Below are 26,108 nucleotides of genomic sequence, written 5' to 3'. Positions count from 1 at the left end.
TCTTATATGCCCAATGCTGTACATTCATTAAGAGTGGAATATTCTAAGAGTTGCTGAGGAAAAACACAGAATGGCTGTGAACTCAAGAAAGGGATAAATACCATACTCAAATGCTAATGCTCGTGATTTGAACACTGCCTTATTTTTCAGGCAGAAAAATAGCCAGGTCAAGCTCTCAGCTTAAGAAATGCTCAGGCTAGAGAGATACAGTACACTAAATCTGAGGAACACTGTGTGGTCAGAGAACTAGACTCCTTCTCCCTCATCTCATGCTAAGGTTATTCCACCATGACTTTTGACCTTGAGCTGTTTCTTTAAAACAGAAGATGTCTGGGACCTTATGTTGGAAGAAAAAAAAAAATGACCAAGTGGAATGGAAGCAGTGAAGACAGCAATGTGTATAGAGATGGATACCTATCTTCTATCTATCTTACCTTTTCTCTTTACTAGCAAGTTATCAGTTCAGCAATGTTGATGTACTTAGTAACTGAACATTCTCAAAGTGGCTATTTGAGATACCAAAATGCAAACAAAGGTGACAAAACATTAAGTCTTAGGTCCTCAAATACATACTGATGTACTTGCAGGGCATTCTCACAGCTCAAATTTGAAAGACCAAAAATGCCAATTGTATAAGTCTAAAACTATCCTAGACCTCTGTAAAGAAATATTTGTTATTCTCTAATAAGTTTGTAAAATTGAAATGATGTATTGACTTTGCTATAATTTTAAGATAGTAATAATAGAGGCCATTTGTATATTGTGTGTTTTCAGTCTTATGGCAAAAGCTATTGCAGGATTGTTAAAGACGTGGTCCTGAAACACTTCATCTCAAAGTGGCCAAGTGATGATGTCACTGTTTCCATGCATCCATTTCAGCCCTTTCTGCTTCCAAATGGTCTGATAAGAACTTACCCTAACTATATCAGCATCACTCTCTCATTCCCAACCAGTCTTAAATCCACCTCAAAAGACGACGTGATATAGTGGCCAAGTTGGACACAACTCTATTGTTGGTGAGCACTGATAACACCATTACTCTGTGATCATTGTCATGATCTCCTAGAGGTAGGGCTATAGCCCTGACCCTCATAATTGACATTATGAACCCTATAAGGAAAATGTTGCTGATGAGCTTAACATAAGCAATGGCATAATTGGACTAAAGTTGGTAGCTTGCCTATTTACACCATCCGGTAAGTCCTGATTATTGTGAAAGTTCAATTGGTATACGGGGCCTTTTTAGTGTACAATCACATTCTTCTTTAAAACTGTTCTGAGCAGGACTTGAAATTAGCTTGACTCCTTTATCCTGACAAGTGAGACAACATGCTGTAAGTCCTTTCTCTTGGCATTCTGAACAGGACAAGACGAGTTGGCAGCAATGTAAGGTGGAACACAGTTTATACTGATCCCACTGGGCTCCACAATACGTACATTCTGAGGAGGGGGGAAAAAAAGCAGGTGTTACACATAAACAAAGTGGTACCCTTTTGTCTCTCTCAAAAATGACACAAAATACAATTATAAAATGGGCTTTCTATATCCACTGAACGCTTAAGTCTCTCATCTGATTAACAGAAACCTTCTATTTTTCTGGGTTTTGTCCTTTTGCTTCCAGAATTCTATCCTTTCCCCATGTTCTATACTTTTTACCATAGGTCTTAGTTCACTTTTATATCCAGATTTCTTAAATGAGTATATTCTATTTGTAACTACCATTTTCTTACAACTTTTTGGCTAAATCTTTAATTATTTTATTTTAGGTCTTATCACTTAGTGAATATTTTATTTTCCCCCTAAAGCAACCAAGAACCACTTCCTAAGTTGATGACCTACATTTGGGTCTTAACTCTCATCTTCCTTTCCCACTGATAATAGATTAGCCTTTCCTTCTTGTTAGTTTTTTTAATCAGTCAATAAACATTTATTAAGTATCTACTATACATATCAGGCACTGTGCTAAGTGCTAGGGATACAAAAAGAGGCAAAAGCCAGTCTTTGCCCTCAATGAGCTTATGATCTAATGGGGGAAGACAACAAGCAAGAGATATGTAATTTTAGTTGGAACTTAAAGGAAGCCAGGAAGGTCAGTGCTCAGAGCATTCTACACATGGGGGAAATGTCTGGAGCTGAAATGAAGTGTTTTGTTCACAGAACTGCAAGGCAACCAGTGTTAATGATAGGGTAAAAGGGGAAAGAAGAGTGGAAAGATAGGAGGGAGCTAAATTATGAAGCACTGAATGCCAAACAGCATTTTGTCTTTGTTCCTGGAGGCCACGGGGAGCCACTGAAGTTTATAGAGTAGCCCAGCCCTGGGATAATACAATCCCTTTTGGGTTTGTCCCATGTTTTTTCACTCTTCTATTTTGGCCATTCCAGAATCACAGAATTTCAAATTTCGTATTACTGATTTAGAGACAGAAGGGATTTTTCCTTGATGACAAAGCCAACAAGGGGCCATCTAGCCTCTCTGAAGAATAGTCCTCCACTGCCACCTCATATCCTGAGGCCACAGTCTTCTTTCTACCTATACCCAAAAGGATAATCTCTCCTTTTCTCCAGGGTTCACTTTCTCTTGCTATCTAGAGGACATGTAGATTCTACTGATTCCTGCCTTTAGGTTTATGACATTCCCTTGAACCTGCTTCTCTCTCTAAACTTCACTGTGAAGATCAGGCTGATTTCTCTTTCCTAGTCCTCTAAACTGGCTGCCTTTGACACTGTCTGCTCTTTACCACCCTGTCCAATTGTTTAATACCACATCCTACCAACGTTTTCTTTATAACTGTAAAGTGACTTGGATTTGTCCCCCCTAAATTTGCTTCTCTTATTTAGTACCCATGCCCTAAAAATCCATTCATGTACTAATATGACATGAAGGAGTCTTCTTCTTTTTCTTTTTTTTAAAACCCTTACCTTCCATCCTAGAATCAATACTGTGTATTGGTTCTAAGGCAGAAGAGCAGTAATGGATAGGCAATGGGGGTCAAGTGACACAGCTAGGAAGTATCTGAGGTCACATTTGAACCTAGGACCTCCCATCTTTGGGTCTGGCTCTCAACCTACTAAGCTACCCAGCTGCCCCCTGAAGGAGTCTTCTTAACTTTAATGGCTTTAAAATATCCCTTTCAAAGCAATGCCACAAAGTAAGATAGGAATATTTATATATCACCAGTTTCATTAGAAAGTTAAAATGGTTCCTTTTACCTTGAGTGAAATCCATAATTATGACAGGTATATATTTATAAATTTATTCTTTTTAAAGTCTCCTTATTGACTTACCTTCTCTCTCTCTCATTTTAGTCTGAATTTCACTGCGCCAAACCTATCGTTTCTTGCATATGGTTTATTCACATGTCCCTGAGGCCTGGCATTTTTCATTTTACCCAGTTTAGAATACCCTTCAATGCTGTCCCCTATGAATAAGATCCTTAAAGGTAGAGGCTGTGCCCATTGTTTTCTTAGTCTTATCCAAAAGAATGAGAAATACCTGCTGCATACAGTGAGCACTCCATAAATATTGGCTTCATTCAGTAAAAAGACTCTCTTTGATGATTTAGGAATTTTGTTAAACTGGATCATATGTCCTCTGAATTCAGTGAAGACTAACAACCAGAATTCTACTAATCTCCTGGAAGTCAGAATTTTAGGGCTGCCAGAAACCTTGAATGGTTTCTAAGATTTTGTTATTAAAAAGCTTAACCACAGAACCTAACACATGCTCTAATACAATTCCTTCTTTTTACTGAGGAGAAAACTAAAGCCTATAGAGATAAAATTACTTGTCCAGGTTCTAGTGATTTATAAGCAGAGATCAGAGTAGATTTGTCCATGTTCTTCATGGTGACCAGCAGAAAGGGAGTACAAAACATCTTAACTTGGAACACTGGGGAGAAGTAAATGACTTACCTGAAACTATGTCATTATTGTAAGAGAGAGCATAGCGTTCATCAAAGACAAACAGTTTCCCTTTATAAAAACCATTAGGAAACTCTTCCAGGTACTTGTGGATGCCACCCTTCAGCTGGTATACTTCCTTGCATACTCCCTGTATTTTAAAAATTATCATGATATTAGAAAAAAGGTAATGAAAATGTTGTTATATCATTAAAATATGAAGCTAAGGTCTGGAGTAGCAAAGCCATTTGCTTACAGTTAAAGAAGTAGTTAGTAGCAAAGCTAGGACAAGACCTAGACCTGAGCCTTAGTCTTATGCTTCTATTAGAGATACTTCTCTCCCATCATTCCCTCATGGAATTCTTCTGTTAGTAAAACTTTAGTTGTCCTATTTTTACTAGTCAGTTTAAAGTGATATTTGATGTTGATGGGGATGTGGCAAAATTGGGACACTAATGCATTACTGCTGGAACTGTGAAATGATCCAATAATTCTGGAAGTCATTTAGAATTATGCCCAAAGGGTTATAGAAGAAAAAAAAAAGAGAAAGGACCTGTTTATACAAAAGTATTTAAAGCTGCTCTTTTTTGTGGTGGGAAGGAATTAGAAACTAAAGGGTTGTCCATCAAATGGGGAATGGCTGAACAAATTGTGGTACATGATGGTGATGGAATACTATTGTGTTATAAGGAAAGATGAACAGAATGATTTCTGAAAGAGCTGTAAATACCTACATGAACTGATGCAGAGTGAAATAAGTACAACCTGCAAAACATTGTAAGCGGTAATGGCAATATTTGGAACAATAAAATATGACAGACTTAGCTACTAACAGCAATACAATGATTCAAAACAATTCTGAGGGACTTATAAAAAAGAATGATATCTGCCTCTAGAGAAAGAACTGTTGGAATAGGAATGCAGATGAAAGCATATGATTTATCACTTGTTTATTTGGGTATATGTTTTGAGGTTTTAGTTTTGCAAGATTACTCACTTATAAAAATGAACAATATGGAAATGTTTTGCATGACAACACATGTATAACCCAGACTGAATTGATTGCCAGTTCTGTGACGGAGGAGGGAAAGAAAGGAGGGGGACAATCAGGATAATAAAGCTTCAGAAAAGTAATGTGGAAATTTGTTATTAAAATAAAAGTAATTAAATTTAATTTTAAAAAAACCAACAAAGTGATATTTGACATTATGATGTTACAGAAAGTCATTTCCCTCTGGTATTTTCACTTATGTGCCCGTGTACTTAATACACTCCCTCTCAGATTGAGGAAGCTAGTATCCCTGAGCCCACAGAATGTTAATATTGGAAGGGACCACGAGACTACCTAACCCACCTATTTGTTTTTATAGGTGTAGAGAAATTAAGTTAATTAAATTAAGGACACATAGTATAATTAGTACCAGAATCAGGACCAAGTACCTTGGCTTCAATATTTTTACCATTTCACTATAGTCCCTATCCCCTCCCCACCATGCCAGACAGGGAAAGAGTTAATTTTCTCTCTTTTATTTTAGATGTGACTGCTGAAGACTTGGCATTTCTTTCACTTTTCAGGAACATCAGATTTTATCTCATATGAGAAACTCATAGCTCATATAGGAAAATCAGAGAAACCCTTATGACCTCATTAATCACAGAGAGAAGGTTCTGCATATTTTGCTTCTGAGTACAACTTACCTTAGCTCTAAGGTAGGCAGAACCCCTCTCACAACGAATACCCCCAGTACAGTACATCAGTACACGCTTGTCCTTAAAAAGTTTTAGGTTTTTGTCCACATAACTGGGAAAATAACTGAATTTCCTGATGTTTGGTGCCAGGCACTTCTGGAAATGTCCCTGAAATGTTGAATGATTGTCATATGATTACAAAAGAGTTGTTGAAAGCTGTGAACAACAGGTGGTAGGGAAATGGGAGTTATCAGAATAACATGGCTTCATTCCCTGAACAACCTCAACCTTGGCAAAGAAGCATTTGAATTTGACAGTATCTTTTTTAAAATTGCAGGCTTTGATCTACCATGTGCTGCTTAAGAAAAGCTCATATAAAAGACTTTTGAGCTGAAAAATGAAGGAAGATGATTCCAAACATCTCCCTTTTCCTGATAGACATTAAAGAGAAGAATTATGGGGTATTCACAAAGAAAAATTTGAGATCTTAAATCTCTCACAAATTACAAGAGTATATTTATAAGAAAAGAAATTGTAATAGGAGTCAAGATGTTTTAAAGTCATGAATTTTTTCCTACTTCTTTGTCAAATGCTGAGTTCAAGATATTAGATTTTCTTTGAAATTGCAAATACTGTCAGGATATTGATTTTGTTAGAAGTCAGGTGCCAAGAAAAATAAATAGCAATTCTCATAATGTGGTTCACACAAGTGAACTTTGTTCTTTGAAATCACTGAGTAGGACGGAAAGAACAAAATCATTTTATTGAACCTAAACAACGATCTAACCCAAAATGAACTTACTATTTTACTCTCATAAAAGTTCCTGCAGTCCAGCAGAATAGTGTCATTTTGCTCTTGATTACCCTGATATAAATAATTTTCAACTTCTTTATGAAATTCACCAGGGGATAAATGGATTCCTAAAATCAAACCAAAAGTACTTTAAAGACATTTAAAAATAATCTTGGAGAGCCAGGACAAAACTATTTTAAGTGGTCCTCTCCACCCAAATCTTTTATATTCACAAATAACAATTAAGTTGGCAAAATACAATTTTGCAGTATTAGACTGCAAGGTTTCTTTAACTTCTCTACTCTGAGTCCCTTTTTGTGGAATCCTATGAAGAATCTGTTCCACCAAATGAAAGAAAATTCAGCAGATATTACATTCAGAATCTTGCCAACTTGTATTTGGCTTAACATCAAGGAATTTTAGACAGTAAAGCATTCCATCTTATCATAAACTTCAATTCTAACCCTGTATTCTATCCACAAGCCATGACATGGTATTAATATTACCATGAGAGAGTAAGCAAAAAAAGGTATGTGCTTGACGAAAAGCTTTTAACTAGGTTTAATTCTAAAGGGTCCAATTCTAAAACACCAGTGGAGACAGGTGCATATTTTGCACAAAATGAGAGTTCACCTGAAAATCAGTATAAAGAAAAGGCTCTTTACTATGCCTATTCCTTGTTAAGAAAGATAATATATCACAAAGGGCACCACTGAGTTCTTAATGCATAACAAGAAGGCTGTCTGGTAACTGGGAAAAGTGTAGATAGTCTTAAATATGGAATAGGAAACTAAGATACCCATTAACATATTATGGTAACGCAATATGATAACTTGGAGTATGGGGTAAAAAAAGCATTCTTTGTCCCTTAGAGAACATTCTCTTTACAGCTTTGGAAAGTAAACATGTCAGCCAGTGTCAGAGAATATTCACTTTTGAACCTAGGGAATTTACCCAGGAATCAAAAGTTTCTTGCTCTATATATAGCATATCATATAAAAAAAAAATAAATGAAGCAGAGATAAAAGTACAAATCCTAAAACACTGGCAAATCAACAATTTTTGCTAAAGGGTCCCAAATAATAATACTGTTCTCCTTTGAGTACAAGGATAAGTTGACAATGAATATTCAAAATTCTTTAAAAAGGGCTAAAATTGACTCAGATTAAAACACAGTGCATTAACTGTGACCTGCTTTATATAATCATAGAAACAAAAAATTTTACTGTTGGAAAGGATTTTAGAGGTCATCTAATCTGATTTCCTCATTGTACAAGTGAGAAAACTGAGGCCCAGTAAAGATGAAATGATTCGCTCAAGACTAAGGTAATAAGTTTAACCAGAATAAGCACTCAGGTCCTTTCACTATAAATTCTGAATGTTTTCTACTATACCATACTGCTTCAATCACATTGTGCTATATCTCATCTTAGCATTTTTGGAGACTCTGGCAATAACACTGGGCTGATAATATGCTTGGATAAAGACTCATAGTTTAATCCCACTTTCCTCTTTTTTTTTTTGTCCCTAGGTGATACTTTGAATAGCTATACACTATTATATGTAGCACAGTATATGTTACTATATAGATATTTCAGTTATTATCTATAAGAATGGAAAAACACTATATAACTGCAGCCTTGAATGACTCTGTAGGTTAGTATTGTTGTCCATGTGGATATGAATTGCTCTACTCTAGAAAGCTAATAACTTATGAGAAAGAAAACAACCTGGGTGAAAATGTTACAGGACACCTTCCAAAAGCCAGAGCTTTGAAACACCAAGAAGTACTGCTCAGTTTTCAAATGTGCTCACACTATGACCACTTCATATCTAAGTCAGATAAATGTTTGCTTTATTCCCCAAATCACCATAGATCTTATTGACCAGAGTTTTACTTTTTATTTTGCTTCTCTATACAGTTTTGATCCCAGATAAAGAAATACATTTTATTTTTCCTAAAATAAGCATACCAGGTTCTTTGTAGGAGATCATATTGGGATTGATTCCCATGGGCACGATTTCTTCAAATACACCAACACGAAGTTCTGGAAAACAGTAAGCTCCTCCTTTGCTGGTCTAGTCAACAAAAAACAAAGAATACAAAGACTTCCCTTCCTTGGAGTCAAACCTCAAAGCCTTCCATTGCCCCTTTCCCATTCCTGTCCTAAGACAAGAGCCAAATACAAATATTTTAACATACATCCAGATATGACACAAATTTAATGGGATTTGCATATTACACATGCAAATGGCTAGAAATAGATTTCAAATTTCAAACAGATAGAAAATCCAGCCTTTTCATGATCAGGTTTCCTGTCACCTATTCCTAAATGACTCCTGGAATTTTTAAACATCAGAGTGAAAGTCTGAATTATATTATTTTAAAATAAAAACTGTACAAAAACAATAAAAAGTTCACTGTGGAATGGCCTATGGAAACTTTATAAGAAGCCCTAATATATGTTTTCTTTCTTCTTATATTTCTACTACAGGGAAACTTGTTACAATATTGCAGCTATTTCTGTACTAAATACTTTTCTTAAATTGCCTTATTAGGTCTTGGGAAATTGTTAGATGTTCTGCTTCTAATGTATATTTCTTAAGTAAGCTAGGAGTGGGGTGTGCCAGACAAAAGAAGATGGACCATGAAAAAATAAAAGAGGCATTCTAGCTTTAGGCCTGTGTTGGCAAACCTATGGCATGTGTGCCACCAGAGGGGGCTACTCCCCTCCTTCTCCTCTCCACTACATCTGAGGACATTTCTCACACGACCAGCCCTTCTGCCCAGCAGCCCACTGAGAGCACTTTCTCCCTCCCTTGTCTGGAGTAAAGGGGCTAGGGGGCTTGCATGCAGCGTAAGGGTGCAGTTTGGGCACTCAGTCTCTAAAATGTTCACCATCACTGGGCTAGGCCATCAAGCATGACCTGAAACTAATGCCTTGTCATGTAAAGATATCCTTGACTTGAAATCCAGTGTTCTTTCTATGTTATCACACTGTCTCAAAGGATAAGATTCAAAACTATGAGGAAATTTAATTGAAACCAAGACAAAAGAAGGTCAGAAACATGTAATAATAAGTGAATGTAAAGTTTAGAATCATAGAATTTTAGAGCTAGCAGGTACCTTTAAGAGATTTGTGGTGGCAAAGAACTGGAAATTGAGGGGATGCCCATCAACTGGGAAGTGATTAAACAAGTTGTAGCATATGATAGTGATGGAATACTGAGCCATAAGAAATGATGAACAGGTTAATTTTTTTGAAAACTTGGAAAGATCTACATGAAATCATGAAGTCAAATGAGTAGAACTAAGAGAACATTATATACAGCTGCAGAATTAATGTTTGAAGAATAATTGCTTAATGTCTACTTCCAAAGAAAGAACTGATAAATAAAAACAAAGAAGACAGAGTTTATATATACTGTTCATATTTTTTGTCAAGTGATGCTTTCTATGGTGAGTAGGAAAGGGAGGGGAGTAGGGAGAAAACTGAGAATTTTAATGTAACAAACAAATGAATTACTAAAAAAAATTTTTAAATAGAGAGAGAATAAGTGTATGTAGTTGATAAAATCAAGCCATTCCCCCAACTGATAAATGGGCAAGGAACATGAATAGACAGTTTTTAGATAAAGAAATCAAAACTATCAATAAGCACATGTGTTCTAAATCTCTCATAACTAGAGAAATGCAAATCAAAACAACTCTGAGGTACCACCTCACACCTAGCAGACTGACTAATATGATAGCAAAGGAAAGTAATTAATGTTGGAGGGATGTGGCAAAATTGGGACACTAATGCATTGCTGGTGGAGTTGTTAATTGATCCAGTCATTCTGGAAGACAATTTGGAATTATGCTCAATGGTCTATAAAAGAATGCCTGCCCTTTGATCTAGCAACAGCACTGCTGGGTTTGTACCCCAAAGAGATAATAGGGAAAAATACGGGTACAAAAATATTCATAGCAGTGCTCTTTGTGGTGGCAAAAAAAACTGGAAAATGAGGCTGTCTCCTTCAATTGGGGAATGGCTAAACAAATTGTGGTATCTGTTGGTGATGGAATACTATTGTGCTGAAAGAAATAATGAACTGGAAGAATTCCATGTGAACTGGAAAGACCTCCAGGAATTGATGCAGAATGAAAGGAGAAGAACCAGGAATACACAGAGACTGATACACTGTGGCACAATAAAAAATAATGTACTTCTCTACTAGCAGCAATGCAATGATCCAGGACAATTGTGAGGAACGTATAAGAAAGAACACTATTCACACCAAGAACTATCTTTCTCTTAAATAGTCTACTTTTAAAAAACTGTCTCCTTATAATTTGCTTTTATTCCCTAAAGTCAAATGCTCTTTGAGATTCTGATTATTTCAAAGTTTCTGAGAAGTATAACACGGCGTATGGTTACAGAGTCCAGAAAGGTTCAAGTCCTGCCTCTGAGATATACTGGTTGTATGACCTTAGACAAGTCACTTAGTACTGTGCATATTTTTGTAAGGCTATAAACTACAGAGAAGATACTGGCCTTTGATGGCAGAAGGAGTTTGCTCACCAGATCGTTCCTTCTGGTGAACTCACAGGCCAAGTCTCTCATCATCTGGGTTCTTATTAAATGAAGTTTTAATGTACATCAGTATGAAAATGACCATTTAAGGGAAAGAAGACAGATGAAATGAAATTTATTGCCATTGCTCTTACCTTAAAATCTTCCTTACATAAGATATTCTTAAACAATGGATGAGAAAGCATGGCCTCCATATAAAGATCAGTTGCTAATTTGCTCCCACCCACTGTTCCATTGATTCCTTCTGTAGCAATCCGAACCTAAAATATTAAAAAATAACAAAAATAACAATCACAGTTAATCAAACTAAGAACATATTGTTCTGTTAATTTTCTATATAAGAATCACTAAACCATTAAATCCCAACAAGAGAGAATAATTACAATTTGGATATCATATGATTTAAGATAGATCACCTAACAGTGCTCTGTGGCTAAGTGCTCTGTGGCTAAAGAAAAAAATATTTATGTTTCCATTGAAAATCCTGGACATGGGGCAGCTGAGTGGCTCAGTGGATTGAAAGCCAGGCCTAGAGATGGGAGGTCTCAGGTTCGAATCTGGTCTCAGACACTTCCTAGCTGTGTGACCCTGAGTAAGTCACTTAACCCCTATTGCCTGGCCCTTACCACTCTTCTTCCTTAGAACCACTACACAGTATTGATTTTAAGATGGAAGGTCAGGTCAGGTCAGGGAAGGGAAGGGAAGGGAAGAGAAGAGAAAAAAAGAGAAGAAAAGAAAGGAAAAGGAAAAGAAAAGAAAGGAAAAGGAAAGGAAAACCTGGGCAGACAAATATTTTACCCAGCCACAGTGTATATCTGGCCATGGAAGTGAATTCTGAGAAACTACCTACATCAATTGGCATAAAAGGGAGGTCCTTTCTGTGTACAGTGTTTCTGGAATTAAGATATGAAAATCCAACAAATAAATGTTTCTTTTGGAATTAATTCCCTACTCAAAACTTTTCTTCTCTCTAGAATGAGTCTATATTCATTGCATTCCCTGGTCCTTTCTTTCTTTTCCCTGAGTCAAGGCTAGAGTCTTACTGAAATAGTACTTTGTAGCTCATGTCTTTTTCACCTTACAGGTGAAATTGCCTGTTAACTAGGTTCTTATTTCTTTGGGCAGAGCTCTAGGATAGTCATCTGAATAGTGAATTGCATCTAGCAGTAGCTATAAAAGTATAAACTAAAATGAGTTATTATTGCTATGATTAATACCAAAACTATTGGTATAATGTCTAAATTAATGAGAATTTGAAACCAGTTTTCCAGATAAGAATTTTCATAGGCATATGTACCATGCACTTAAAAACATTTCATTTATTTCCAAAAAGGGGTATCATGGTATCATTTTCTGACATTTTAAAGTGAATATATACACAAATAGTTATATTAGTTCTACAAAATGAAGATCAAAAGGTCAATGTGACATCATTTCTGTTAAGCTTCAATTTTGATATGAGAAAAAAAAAGTTTGGCTTCTACTCTAATTCCATTAGCCAAGGTACTCAAGAGGAAAGTAAAACTTACATTTTTGTTATTGCCTATTCAAATATGATTGCTTTACATGTATTTTGCAACTGTTTCAATGATTTTTTTAAACATCAATTCTAGATTTTCTTTTTTATATTTCCAATTAAAGCTGATTTAAAAAAAATTCTTGTCATTTCATTTGTTTCTAAAGCTCCCTACTTTTGACTTAAGTGAAATTTTTGAGAAAGATTTAATCTTGCCTTCAGAAATGGCTTTTGATTTTTGAAAACTGCTTCAAACTATGTGGGTGCTTTTTCAGCTGTGTATAGATATATTGGCTCATGTATTTTTAGAAAAAGCAATTTGTCCCTACATTAATTGACTTTTATATCTCTTCTGTTTGTGGCTGGTAAAGTGCTTCTCAATTCAAAAATTTTACATTTCTAAAAATACATAACTGAACTTTGACCACATAGAGCTAGAAGAAAGCTCTAAGACTATGAGGAGCTTATACATGCTCTAAGGACAATTTCAGGAATAGACTAGCTTGACTGATTGCTTGAAAAATTTTTAGAATGTTTTGAAAGGAATGGTTTATAAATATATAGAAGTCTTAATTATTAAATCCAGAAGTAGCGCTGGTTTGTGCACCAACCTCCCTCAGAGCACAGGTGTGCCACCATGCCTACCTTAAAAAAAAAGTTTAATTGAATTTTTTCCTAGAAATCTAGCATTCTTTCCCCTACCATACTATCTCTGGGGTATATCTATATACCAATAGTTCACATTTAAGTGGTACTTTATGTAGTTAACAAAGTGGTTTCCTCACAAAAACCCAAGGGAGGTACAAAGGGAAGAGAAATTTATCAACTGCCTGAAGGACATGGCTAAGGGAGGCAAAGCCTTATAGAGTTTGAGTTGCATGGGACCTCAGAACTCATCAAGTTCAAAGCTCTTGTTGTGAGACATTTAGGTCCAGAGGGGTCAAGTAACTTGACCAAGGTCACACAGGTAGGCAGTTTTAGAACCCAGGCCTGCTGATTCCAAATCCAGCACTCTTCCATCATGATTCACTACCTGTGTAGGGAGAAATCAAATAATGGATCCATTTCTTAAAAAATATCTCTTACTTTAAAAAATTCTAGCCATCCATTCTATTAGATAGCAAAAGATGAGTTGAAATACCTTTCTGCTAGTGTTACCAGGGCAGTAACAGAAAATACACATAAATCTTATTTTACATAGTAGGTGTGTTCTTGAAAACCTGTATATAAATCAAAGTTTTATAAAACCAAGCTATACTTTAAACCAGTGGTTCTCAAACTTTTTTGGCCTACTGCCCCCCTTTCCAGAAAAAATATTACTTAGCCCCCCCGGAAATTATTTTTTAAAAAAATTTTAATAACAATTAATAGGAAAGATAAATGCACCTGTAGCCATCACCGCTCTCCTGGATCGCTGCAGCACCCACAAGGGGGCAGTAGCGCCCACTTTGGGAATCACTGCTTTAAACAAACACTAGAAATTCAAGTCAACAAATTCTGGTCTTTTGATTAATGAATAATATTTAGGTGTTAACCTTTTTTCTACGAGGTTTTCTCTAAGTGGGGCTTGCCTATGTAATGATTACATTAATGAAAGAATAAAGGAAAATGTCAGCTGAAAAAATCTTACCTTTCCTTTGAGATGCAGGTGTTGGCACAGAGCTTTCTGCCAAGCACAAACCCATTCTGGATCTTCTACATCACAGTAACAATAATATAATAATACTACTCCCTGATTGCTATCTTGCGTACTGCAAAAAGACCATACAAAAATAAAACATAATCAGTACCACATCCCCAGTACAAATCTGAATAAGGTTAGAAATTAACTTGCAATGAGCACAACTGACACCTTTGATCACCTTCCCCTTTTTCATCTAAAAGTTAATCATTCTTCAAAACTTAGGTCTTCTATGACATCTTTCTACCTATTTTAAAGTTTATTAACTGTCCCTACCCGTGTAGTAATTATTGTATGTCTTCTCTTATGTTATTGGGCTGTTTCCTCGGGAAACATCTCCAACCAGTCTTCAAGTTCCTACAAGGAAATGCATTTTATCTATGTTTCTAATGACAAAGACAATATATTGCAAAGATAATCTTTTTTAAAAGGTCAGAAACTTCACTGCCACATGTAATAATAATATAGAAGGAATGAGGAATTGTCTATTGGATAAAAGCATTTGCTTCTAACAAACATAATATCAAATATACAGGAATATACAACTGAAAGACTTGGGACAGAGGAAAAGGAGGGAGGGGAGGGTCTGGATTAAAAAGAAAGGTAAATAAAGAAACAGAGATTCCTCTGATCCACAGCAGCTACAGCACCTAGCTAAGTTTATTCTTCTCAGGAAATGGGGTGGGCAACGGTGCTGGAAGGTGATAACTGAAGAGAATAAGACTGCAGATGATTTCTGGGGCCTTTTTGTTCCACAAATTTTCTTCCTACCCACTTACTAATTTTGAAAATTTCTCTCATAGTTAAAGATATAAAACTTTAAGTGAAGATACTAGAAGAAACACCTAAGTTATTTATACTTAAGGGTAGTCAACAAATGATTATATATGATGGATATCATATCCTTCCTTGTTTTGATACTAAGGATAGAACAGACATAAAGAATTAAAATTGGGAGAGATTCTAGAAGTACGAGTTACCTATATGGGAACAAAAGGGGAGATATTTCACAACTTTATCTAGTTAAAAGAGAATCAGTTTACTGAGGTACTTTTATATAGCTGAAAATGTTTGCTCTGCTTCAAATGAATCTCATTATAAAGGAGTTTTGTTGCCAGAAGATTCCTTAATGGAGATATCAATGTATCCCAAAGAGGGACAATTCAATAGCATTTATTCACTAAGGACTTGGTGACTAAGTGAAGTCAGTGAAGGTGAAACTAAACAAAGAGCTTTTTAAATGACTTTTCTTGGTCTCCATTAGACCTGAAGGGAAAAAAAGCACAGTTGCTTACTATGTTATTTTCATTTTGAAGTAGTCAATCTTAAAAGGCCTTTGGGTAAAAATGAAATTCAGTAACAAGGATCAAAATTTGGCTATCCAGACTTGAATAATTGCAGGATTTGTTTAGTTGAAAAGCTATCCAAATCCTGTTTGAATATAAAAAGTTCTCCATTAACACACAGGTTATATTCTGAAAGTCTATTTATAAAGTAACTGTGTGCATTTTCCCATAGAAACAGTATAAATGACGGCTAGGTTCCCAGGTTAGCCAACAGAAGCTTATTTTGATAATGTTCTGGAAGTGTCCTACAGAACCTCATATAACCAAATATGATCTTGCCCTATAATTCTATTGCCTTGGAGATAAAATATATACTTCTCTGTTTAGGTTTTTAAAGCCCTTCAAAATCTGACCTCAACCTACCTTTCCAGCCTCACTGTATACTATTCCCCTTCCTCCACTCTGTAAACCAAATTGGCTTCCTCTATCTCATGTGGTTCTCCATCATCTCTTGCCTGTGCCTCTGCCTTTGCAATCCCTCCTTCCCTTCCACCTCATAGAAACCTGTTCTTTCTACAAGACACACCTCAAATACTTCCATCATAAGGCATTTTCTAATATCCCAATTAATTACTAGTGTCTTCCATCCTAAACTACCTTGTATTTAATTACCTTCTCTGTATTCTGTAAAAACTCATATACGTACACATCTCTTCTACTGGGATATAAACTCCTTAAGAGTCACTATCATTTTATTATTTATATTTGTGTACCTGGCACCTTGAAGTCAGGCATATAGCGGACACTTAATAAATGCCTGCCACTGATTGGCTCTAGGGGAAACTGTGTTTAGAGTTCTAATTTAGGAAGCCAGGAAAACTCTTATCCTTATGGTAATCTTAACAAAGATTTTCCCCAACTCCCAGTCTATTGGTGGGTGGCTCCTTTAGTCTAGGACAGGAGATCCAACATGTGTGGGAGTAGGGATGAAAAGCAGTAATTTGAGGAGGGAGTGGGTAAGGAATGGGATAGGCACTGGAATGTGGACAGAGTTAAGTTTCAGCAGGTAAATAGGAAAGAAAAAGTTGGGGACAAGGAAGAAAAAGAACCTTCTTCTAGTATAAATGCCCAAATGACATTTACCAGTCACTTTTTTTTTTCTGGGAGCTTCAGGGATTGGTCTATCTATTTTCTTTTTCATTGTCCCTGGCTTTTGCTTCTCAGAAAGATTGCTCCTCTGTGGACCTCTGTGAAAGAGAAGAGTCTTAAAGCTTCCTTCCTGGTATCTTGGCCCTGGGATTACTGATGTGTTTTTAGTGTTAGTAAAATCAAGAAAACAACCACAACACAAAAAAATTCCTTCTAATATTTCCTCTCCCTTCTTTTTTGCCTAGTAGAGGAAAACAAATGAAGCTCAAGGCTATTGGGGGAAGGGTAGGGAGGGAACATCGTGTCATAGGGTCAGGAGCACTGGACTTAACAGTTAGGAAAAGTGTGAGTTCAAATCTTGCTTCTGACACTGTATATATGTAGGCAAGTCATCTGACTACTCTCTACTTTAGTCTCATTTGTAAAATGGAGAAACAAGTAGCACTTACCTCACAGGGTTGTTCTAATGATCAAATGAAATAACACATATAAAGATCTCAGTGAGTTTTAAAGTGATACATAAATGTCAGCTATTATTATTCTAACCAAATTATCTGACCCAGTGAAGACAGGTGAAGTTATGACAGGATGTTGGAGTAGGCATCAGGAAAAAATAGGTTCAGACACCTGCATAGACACTCCATAGCTAAATGACTCTCAGCAAGCAAGTCACTAGGTCTCTCTAGGCCTTAGTCTTCATCAGTAAAAAGAAGGGGGAAGGGGTTGCACTTGATGACCCCTCACAATTTTCTAATGCTTTTAGCCCTATCTATGACATTGTGATGCTGATGACAATTCTTTACATCTGCAAATGTCAAGTTTGCCTCTGATTGTTCTTTAGTTTTCAAATATTTGCCTACTCCATATTCAGAATTATGCCAGTCTTTGGATTTCCTCCTCTGATTGGTTGGTGCTTCTTAATCTAATCACTTCCCTATTCCCTGCTATTATGAATCAGTGAAGTCCTATGAGTTGGTTTACCTTAGTTAGGTAGAGATTTTTGGCCTCAGGTAAGGCACTCTGCTGCCCTCTGTTGTCACCAGGAAAAAAACAATAGATCTCTTATCCCTAGGCTAGATTCCCTGTTAAGTGTATTATTAGTTCAGTTAAACAAATGTTTACTAAGTGGCGGCTATACTCAGAACATTGTGTTAAGTGCTAGAAAAGACCCCCAAAATAAATATGGTTTGAGCTCTTACAGAGTCAACAACCTCTTAGTCTTTGATTCCCTTAGTTTGTGTCACACATATGACCCCTTTGTGGGCTGCCCCAGGCTTTGGACATCAAATGCTTGATAAATCTTCATTGTAGTGAATGGAAAACGGAATTGAAATACTTGAAGGGCTATCTGACCTATGAGTCTGTAGCCTGAGAAGTTGTACTATCTACTTCTTTGTCACTGACTCTCTAAGTCTGTTGTTTGACACATACATTTGCCACACTTCTCATCACCAGTATTGCTGCCACCCCTCACTTCTCTAGAGTCCTGTTTTCTAGTACTTATCCCATGTTTCTTGGCCTTCTGGTGAGAAGCCTGAGAGACATCAGGCAACCAGAACAATTTTCTAACTTACAGTATGCAAAATGACCAATCTCAACATATCAGACATAATTTCAAGTCTCTGACTAGAACTGAATGTACTTATTATTCTTACCTTTCTTCATTGCCAAAGAGACCTTCTAATTTGTTGAGGGAAGAAGAATAAGATGGGGGGAAACTATTTCTGAGTTTGGAGCAGCTCAGAAAAAGCAAGGGAAAAGGTCAGGAGATGAATAAAATAGTGAGTAAGAGGATACAATGTAAACTCTATACATCTCAATCTTCTAAGGATATCATTATATTATAGCACAGTGCACTAATGTGCAAAATGACAACCTAACAGAAATTATGTTCATTATGCTCTGTTTAAAGAAACCAAGGAAGTATGCACCATATACAAGAAATAATTTCATCAAATGATTGTTTAAAAAGATTTTGTATTTTAAAAGAGCAAGGTATAGTACCTGCAAAAGTCATTTAAGTGACAATAATGTCAGATGTTATATTTATAAATATTTGAAAAATGTACCATTTTAAATAGGTGAGTTACTGAGAGGAGATTAAAAAAATTCAAGCCAAACTAAGAAAATCTAACCTTATCAGTTCATCAAGCCTAAAGGAGCTCACATCTGGGAGGTCATCAGACACTTGATGGTTACAGGTAGGGGGCACATTTAGTCCATTTGTCTTGTCTGCAGATTTGCAGGTCTTGGGGGTGCTAGCCTCAGCAGCCAGTTGCTTTAAAACAGTAGAGGTCTGATGATAAACATCTTCCCTGTGCTGGGCAGCTATATGTTTGTGGATGCCAATTTGGTCTTTGAAGATCTGCTGGCAGCATGTCCACCACACTCTTTTGCAGGGAGATGAAGAGCAGCTGGTGGGTTCTGGAATTTCCTTTGTTTTGACCAAAAGGGCAAATGCCTGTAATACATTAGAAATAGCATCAACTGGCATTCTTATTCCAGAAAAAAATTGTGAAGTACCTGAGGCATCAGTGTGAAATGTTAATTTCTACGAAGCTGCTTTTTTAAGCCCTAGGTCAAACTACTGAACTTCTCTGGGCCTTAATTTCTCCATCTATAGACTGTGATTTCTAAAGATCTTCCCAGTTATGAAATTGTTCTATTGGCACAGAACAATTCCTTTATTAGGAACTAGATTTCCCTTACTAAAAAAAAATTTCCCTTTAAATTTTGTAACTTCTCAAGCCACTATTTTCTCCCTTTACCAGAGACAACTAGGTGGTGCAGTGAATGAAGAGAGCATACACAGCTAGTAAAGAAATCTTGATTGTGTCTCTCTCCACGATATAGATAAATATACATGATTTTTGATTAACAATTATTTTGAAGTAGTGATATATGTGCTTTTGTCTGTTTACATACTATAGGTAGCAATGTCTATTTTTTTCAATCTCATTCTGAGTCTTGCATGTAACAAAGTTGCATGAGTTGCATGTAACAAAGAATTTTGTGAATATGAAGAACTAAGGAAATAATTCATAATATTCTCAATCAAGCCTAACTCCATACTAGGCACAACATAGTAGTACTGTTATTTCCAATTTGCCCAGTACATAGCTTGCATGTACATTGTTGTTCACATCCCTTTTTACCATGATAATTGAAGCTTCTTGAGGTCAGAGATTTTTTTGCATTTCTTTGTATCCTTCTACTTAGTATACTGTCTGGTACCTACTAAGCACTTAATAAAATACTTGTTGATTTGACATGGCTGACACATCAGTTTGAGGAGAATTAAGAATTATAGATTAAATTTTTAGCATATTCGTCTTAAAGCTGCAAGAACTGATCCATGAACACATCTATAAGAAAGATTATTGTGACAAGGGTATGAAGGATAAACTGGAATAGTAAAGAGTAAGATCATAGCATTAGTGAAGCACTTACTATGCCAGGCATTAGGGATACAAATTCAAAGAGTAAAACAATCCCTATGCACAAGGAGCTTACATCTGAACATTCCCCTTAGATTTAAGAGTAGAAGCAGAAAGAACCCTAAGGAAGCTATTTTTTTAAAAAGTCTTGGATATACTGGCAATGAGGGTAATAGGAATAGATAGGAAGAGGATGGATGCAAGAAATGTTGCAGAGGTGGAATCAAAAGGACTAATTAAGTTTTAACAGTATACAAGTGGAGAATTGTTAAATAAATTGAGGTATATGAATGTAAAGGAATATTATTCTACTATAAGAAATGACAAAAGAGATGATTTCAGGGAATCTTGAATAGTGTAAAACAATAGAGAACGAAGTGAACAGAACCAGGAGAATACTATGTATATAAGGACAATAAGATGGTAAAGAAAAACAACCATGGTTGACTTAAGAACTCTGATTAATGAAATGATTGACATGTTTCTAGAAAGACTTTTAGTTAATTAGGACAGGGGTAAGTATGCAAGGAGGAGGTAAGCAATAGTAACCCTCCACCCCAAAAAGAAGACCAATGAAATTTTTTTTTTAAATGCTGAGAGAATAAAAGAAGCACGTGTGATTCATGGTTTCATAGAGAATCCTTTTTTGGTCTATGCAAGAGGACATGCTCTTTTTTGGTATTTAAGTTCAGAATTAAAATAAGTTTTAAAAAATGTAAATATGTCTGTTGACTAATAATGACTGTGGCCTTTCTAGATCATGGACCAAAAACAAGCACACAGGAGCAGTTTACTTCACACTGACTTCATTAATATGTGATTCAGTTAGCACTTGTAAAATAATGAACTCATAATTCTGTTTTCTGATATACTTTAAAAACATAAATACATTATTGCTTTAATATACAGAATTTAATTAAAATTAAAACTACATATACTTCTGAATTATGCAGAGGAGCTATTAAACTGGTGGCACACAAGAATGCACTTTTGGTAGGAAAAAATGGAATAAATTATATTTAAATAAAATTCATATGAACTATGTCATTATTTTATATCCTTTCGTGGTTTATTATCAATGTTTGGTCAAACTTGCTATAAATAACTCTACAGAGCTAATGAACCTATACAATATGGATGAAAAAAGTCAATGATAAAATGGAAAGATTGCTGGACTTGATTTATGTCATACAGTAAGTAACAAAACCAAGAATTGAACATAGTGATTCTGTCCTTCAATGTGTGACTTTAGACAACTCTAAAGTACCAAATATCTTTAGATAAATCTAAATGGTCTGAGTGTTAGTTCTCTCATTTGTAAAGTGGTGATAAGAATTCTTTCATTCTCATAGAGTTGTGAAAATCAAATTAAGTAATATAACCATAAAATATAATAAAAGTAAGCTAAAACCAAGAAAATAAATATTGGCTTATTTCCCCAGGATCAAAAAGAAATTACTGTGGCTTAAATTGAAATCAAGTCTTGGCTTAAATTAAATTTAAACGACTGCTTCTCCTTTTAAATCCCTCTGAGTATGACTTTCATGAAAATCACTAGTCAGAAAAACTGCTGCTACATGCAGATAAAATTGTTTCATAGAGATAAAAGAAGAATATATAGTTGGCAAAAAAGGGACACCATTAAATTAACAATGACTAATATTTAATTCAAGGAAGTAAAATATATTAGCCAGGTGGCCCGTGGATAAAGTGCTAGACTTAGAGTCAGGAGACCTGAGTTCAAAAATGGCCTCAACTAGTTTTATGACCCTGGGCAAGTCACTTAATCTTGTTTGCCTCAGGTTCCTCATCTGCTAAATGATCTGGAAAAGGAAAAGGCAAAACCACTCCAGTATCTTTGCCAAGAAAACCCCAAATGAGGTCACGAAGAGTCAGACATGACTGAAATGACTTAACAACAATAATATATTAGATAGAAAGCCTGTTTCAGAACTAGAAATATCTGCGTATAAGTCCTTCCTCCAACTATGTTACCCTGGTCAAGTCACTATCAATATACCAATGCTCCCATGCATGTTTCTAAAGACTATTAGTTGAAAAACAAGTGCTGATCTGCACTGGTAGTTTCCTAACCAGAAGTTCCCTGGACCAATGAAATCACAACTCTGGCCCCCCAAACATTAACATATTAAGCATTACATGCAAGTCATTCTGCTAGTGACTGGAGATAGTAAAAAACAAAAACCAAACAAATAAAAACACTCCCTATTCTTAAGAAGCTGACATTATCCTTAGTTAAATTAAAAGTTGGGGTTAATGAAAATTTTGAAAATCAAACAATTGTTGCTCCCTGATTTCTGAAGTGTATTTGCAAAACTATGTGTGATATTGTGACTAAAGGAAATAAGTATTTTAAAAAACTCTAAAATCTGATTGAAACTGCAGAGAAGAGCTGATGCTCGCCTTATTTTGTATAATCATATGTAATACAGTGAAACAGCATTTTTACCTTTTTCTTTGCATGTGCATACTTTTTCCTCATATGAGCATCTAATTCAGCTCTGAGACTACTATTAGGAGAAATGAGGTTTGTGTCTTTTAAATCCAAGTCTGGAAATCTTAATATACAGGAATCCAGGTCATCTCCTTGGGCTGGTAGCACAGAAGAAGGCATCATTGTTTTATTGCAGTTGTGAGCCTTATATTTCTTTGGGTATATTACTACCTGTTAGATAAGGAATGTAGAAAGACCAATGTTAAAGACCTATAATAATCAACTATACAAATTAGCAATAACCCAGGACCTTGAAAGAAAGGGAAGTGTCTTTTGGAGGAAAAAAATCCAATGATGGGCAATTAAAAGTTTATTAATGAATTCTTATTACTTAACATTTATTGGATACTTGCTATGTTTAAGACACTATGCTTTAACTTCCTACTCTTAGTTTTTTATATTCACATCCTTTGGAGAATGATAGAAATTAACATTTATAGACATCACACCCACCGACCCACAATATGTTAAGAGAGAATTTAAGTAATTTCTCCAAGGTCACAACTAATAAAGTGTCCAAGGTAAGATCTGAATTCATGTCTTCCTGATTCCAAGTCCAGAGTTCGTTCTACCATGCTGCTTAGGTGCCACAAAGAATTGGGTATCAAGCCTGAATGTGCTATCCAGATAAAACATAATACACACAAAATTTAATTCCATTTTAATAAGCTCAAAGAGTACATCAAAATTCTAAGTTGTATGAAGCCTTTGTGAAATAAAATATGGTAGCACATTGCTACATTGCATTCTTGTAAAACTTTTTAAGATACAAAGCAACTTTGGTACAAACATAGAAATAAATTAAAAGAGGATGATTACTTCTTGCCTTTTTTCTGTAACTACATTTAAACATGACAGCCAATAAAATTAGACATTTCAAAAAAATGTCATTTTAGGGACATGGGTTACTTGATGTTACCATATTTAACCAAACTAAACAACTTCATTAAAGCTTATATTATTATTATATTATATTGTACATATAATATACAATATTATATATTAGACAATTCTACATACTATCTTCTTATTTCAGATTCTATAAAATAAGGGACCATCTTAGACTACCAAAGAGGTAGTGAGAAGAAAATTTTCTATGAATTTATATGCTATTTAAAGATTTTTTTTTTTTATCATGCTTGAGGTTCAATTTGAAAACTCATGTATGTATGGCAGAGCAAAGCACTTCTTGGCTGGTGATGTTTGGATGGCTGGGAGCTGAAAAATAATGGGTCAGAGAGCTCAAGATAATAACAAAATGAAGTTCCATGAGTGTTTTTGTGGAAATTTGATAACTGGTATGTTAATAAAGTATCTTGAAGGAACAAAAATTACTTTCTGAATGACTATGACAAGATAGCTTTTTGCAGTATAAGTTTATAAAAAAACCCATATCATTAATATATTTTAAAAACAAGTTAAAATTTAATTATAGAAGGAAGGAAAAGCAGAATTTACCCTCTCAGGTACATTACTCTAGTATCACATTTTGTTATTTCTGCATTTACAAAAAGCGCTTGCTTTAAATTAAAAACAATTTAAATGAAAAAACCTAACTTTAAAAAACTTCCTTTTATTGTATAGCTCAGGTATTTATTGTATAGTCAGGTATTTATATTCTAACCCCATTTGAAAAAATGCAGAGTATATTTGAGTAAAGCATTTTACAAATCTTAAAACACTATATCTGGGGATGATAGAAAGCATATTCCAGGCATGGAGGCAGGAACTAGAGGAAGGAAGGTCAAGAGTAATCAGTTGTCAGTTGGCTTAAGTTTAGATGTGTGATGATGAATATGAAAAAAAGCCTCTCCAAGTAAAATGAAGTCAGATTGTGAAACTAGGCTTTATATTCTATAAAGAGCAATCTATATTTTATCCTGGACACAATAAAGAGCCATGAACTACAAGAACTTTCAGAGCAGGGCAGTGATGAGATTGGATAATTTAGAAGTTATTTTCTTCAGTGGATTTTTGTGCCTCCTTTTCCATTTGGCCAATTCTAGTTTTCAGGAGTTTTTTTTTTTCAATGAGTTTTTCGCCTGTTGACTACTTCTCTTATTTCATTTCCTAATTTTTCTTCTACTTCTCTTATTTGGTTTTTAAACTCCCTTTTGAGTTCTTCCGGAATTTTGGGGGGCCTGATACATTTTCCTTTGAGACTATGCATGTTTCCATTTTTTGTTTGTTGTCCTCTTTTGAGTTTGTATTTTAATTTTCCCCGCCTTACTTAAATTTTATTTTGTATTAGATTTTCCCTTTCCTATTTATAAAGTAACTTTCTAAGGTCAGGTCTTTTCCTTGTCTTTTGCTCATTTTTCCAGCCTTATTTTTTTTGAGTGAATAACCATAACTATATGTTGAAATTCAACTCAATTCCTGGGGTGGAGGGAGTACTGTTCTGAGCTTGTATTGTGGTCTACTTCAGTTGGTCCTGGCACTTTGAAGAGTGGCCTTGCTGGCTCATTGTGGGGAAATCCACAACTGCTCTGTCCAGATGCCACCTGTGCTGGACTAAGCTGGATACTACACCTTCTGTTTCTGGTTCCCCCAGATGCCATGTACACTTTCCCTTCTTATGCAAGTGAGATAGGTCATTCCTGCTGTTACTTCTATATTGTCTTGGGATGGAATATTGTTTCACCTCTTATTAGTTTTGATGCTCCAAAATTCATTTTGAGGCTCTGTGTGAATAAACTCAGGGCATTTCTTCCTTATTCCATCATCTTAGCTCTGGGAAAAAGTCCAGAAGATTTAGGAATATCACTTTGACAGTTGTTTAAAAGCTGCATTGGAGAGGGGGAAGAATCTCATACCAGATTTTAAGATTCTTTAATGTAGCATTTATGTTTTCTTTCTTTTGTATTCCTTATAATGAATAAAATATAAACTTTTAAGATAATTTTCAGTAAAAGCAATGAAACATTTATAAAACTGTTTATCATACAGTAAAAGACAGCTCTTTCTTAGCCCCTCACCAAGTAGATTTGTTAATGAATACTCTTAAGTTCACAATGTATAGATTAGACTTATAAGGCAGCTCCATAGTTGGGATCTAAAGAAGAGTAGTATTCCAGTAGGAGTCATTGTATTTGAATAAATTAAAAGATTTGAAAAGTCAATATTTGAATAAATGAAAATGGAAAGGATCATCCAAATGCTACTTGTATCAATGCCATTATGTTAACCTGAAAGTCCTGTATGGCTTGCTTCTAATAAGTGCCTGGGGATGTCTGCTAGTAGAGCTGCACAAAATGCACATTTTTAACTAACTTGCTCTTTTCTCCTCTATTCTAAGTATTTGTGTGTGGGTTGTGTGTGAAATTAACATAAAATTATAATTCATGGTTGGTACATGTGCAAGAGCTGTCCAAGAGCTTATCTATGGAAGTCAATTAACCATGCTGGGTTGGGAATCCAGGAACTAAGACATGCAACTGTGGCTAGGAATTTTGGGTAGTTTGGCTTGTAGTAGCCTTATTTTTCTCTTTATTTCTCTTTACTAATAAACACTTATAAATTTAGTATAATATCACTAAGATTAATTTTTATTTGTTATAGTCTA

General features: G+C 35.3%; 1 protein-coding gene across 1 annotated transcript; it reads right to left on the bottom strand.

The window, feature by feature from the left end:
* Positions 1-1,207: 1,207 nt before the first annotated feature.
* On the bottom strand, positions 1,208-22,666 carry TSTD2 (thiosulfate sulfurtransferase like domain containing 2). Its single transcript, XM_044657517.1, has 9 exons — positions 22,499-22,666; positions 18,727-19,052; positions 14,106-14,226; positions 11,094-11,219; positions 8,356-8,461; positions 6,392-6,510; positions 5,599-5,757; positions 3,913-4,051; positions 1,208-1,440 (listed from the first exon to the last, which is right to left on the bottom strand). The coding sequence occupies exons 1-9, from the start codon at positions 22,664-22,666 to the stop codon at positions 1,208-1,210; spliced, it is 1,497 nt and encodes a 498-aa protein (XP_044513452.1).
* Positions 22,667-26,108: the final 3,442 nt, after the last annotated feature.

This window comes from Gracilinanus agilis, chromosome 1 (assembly GCF_016433145.1).
Source record: "Gracilinanus agilis isolate LMUSP501 chromosome 1, AgileGrace, whole genome shotgun sequence".
NCBI lineage: Eukaryota > Metazoa > Chordata > Mammalia > Didelphimorphia > Didelphidae > Gracilinanus > Gracilinanus agilis.
Note: the sequence above shows the minus strand (reverse complement) of the source record. Positions and strands in the feature narration are given on the sequence as shown.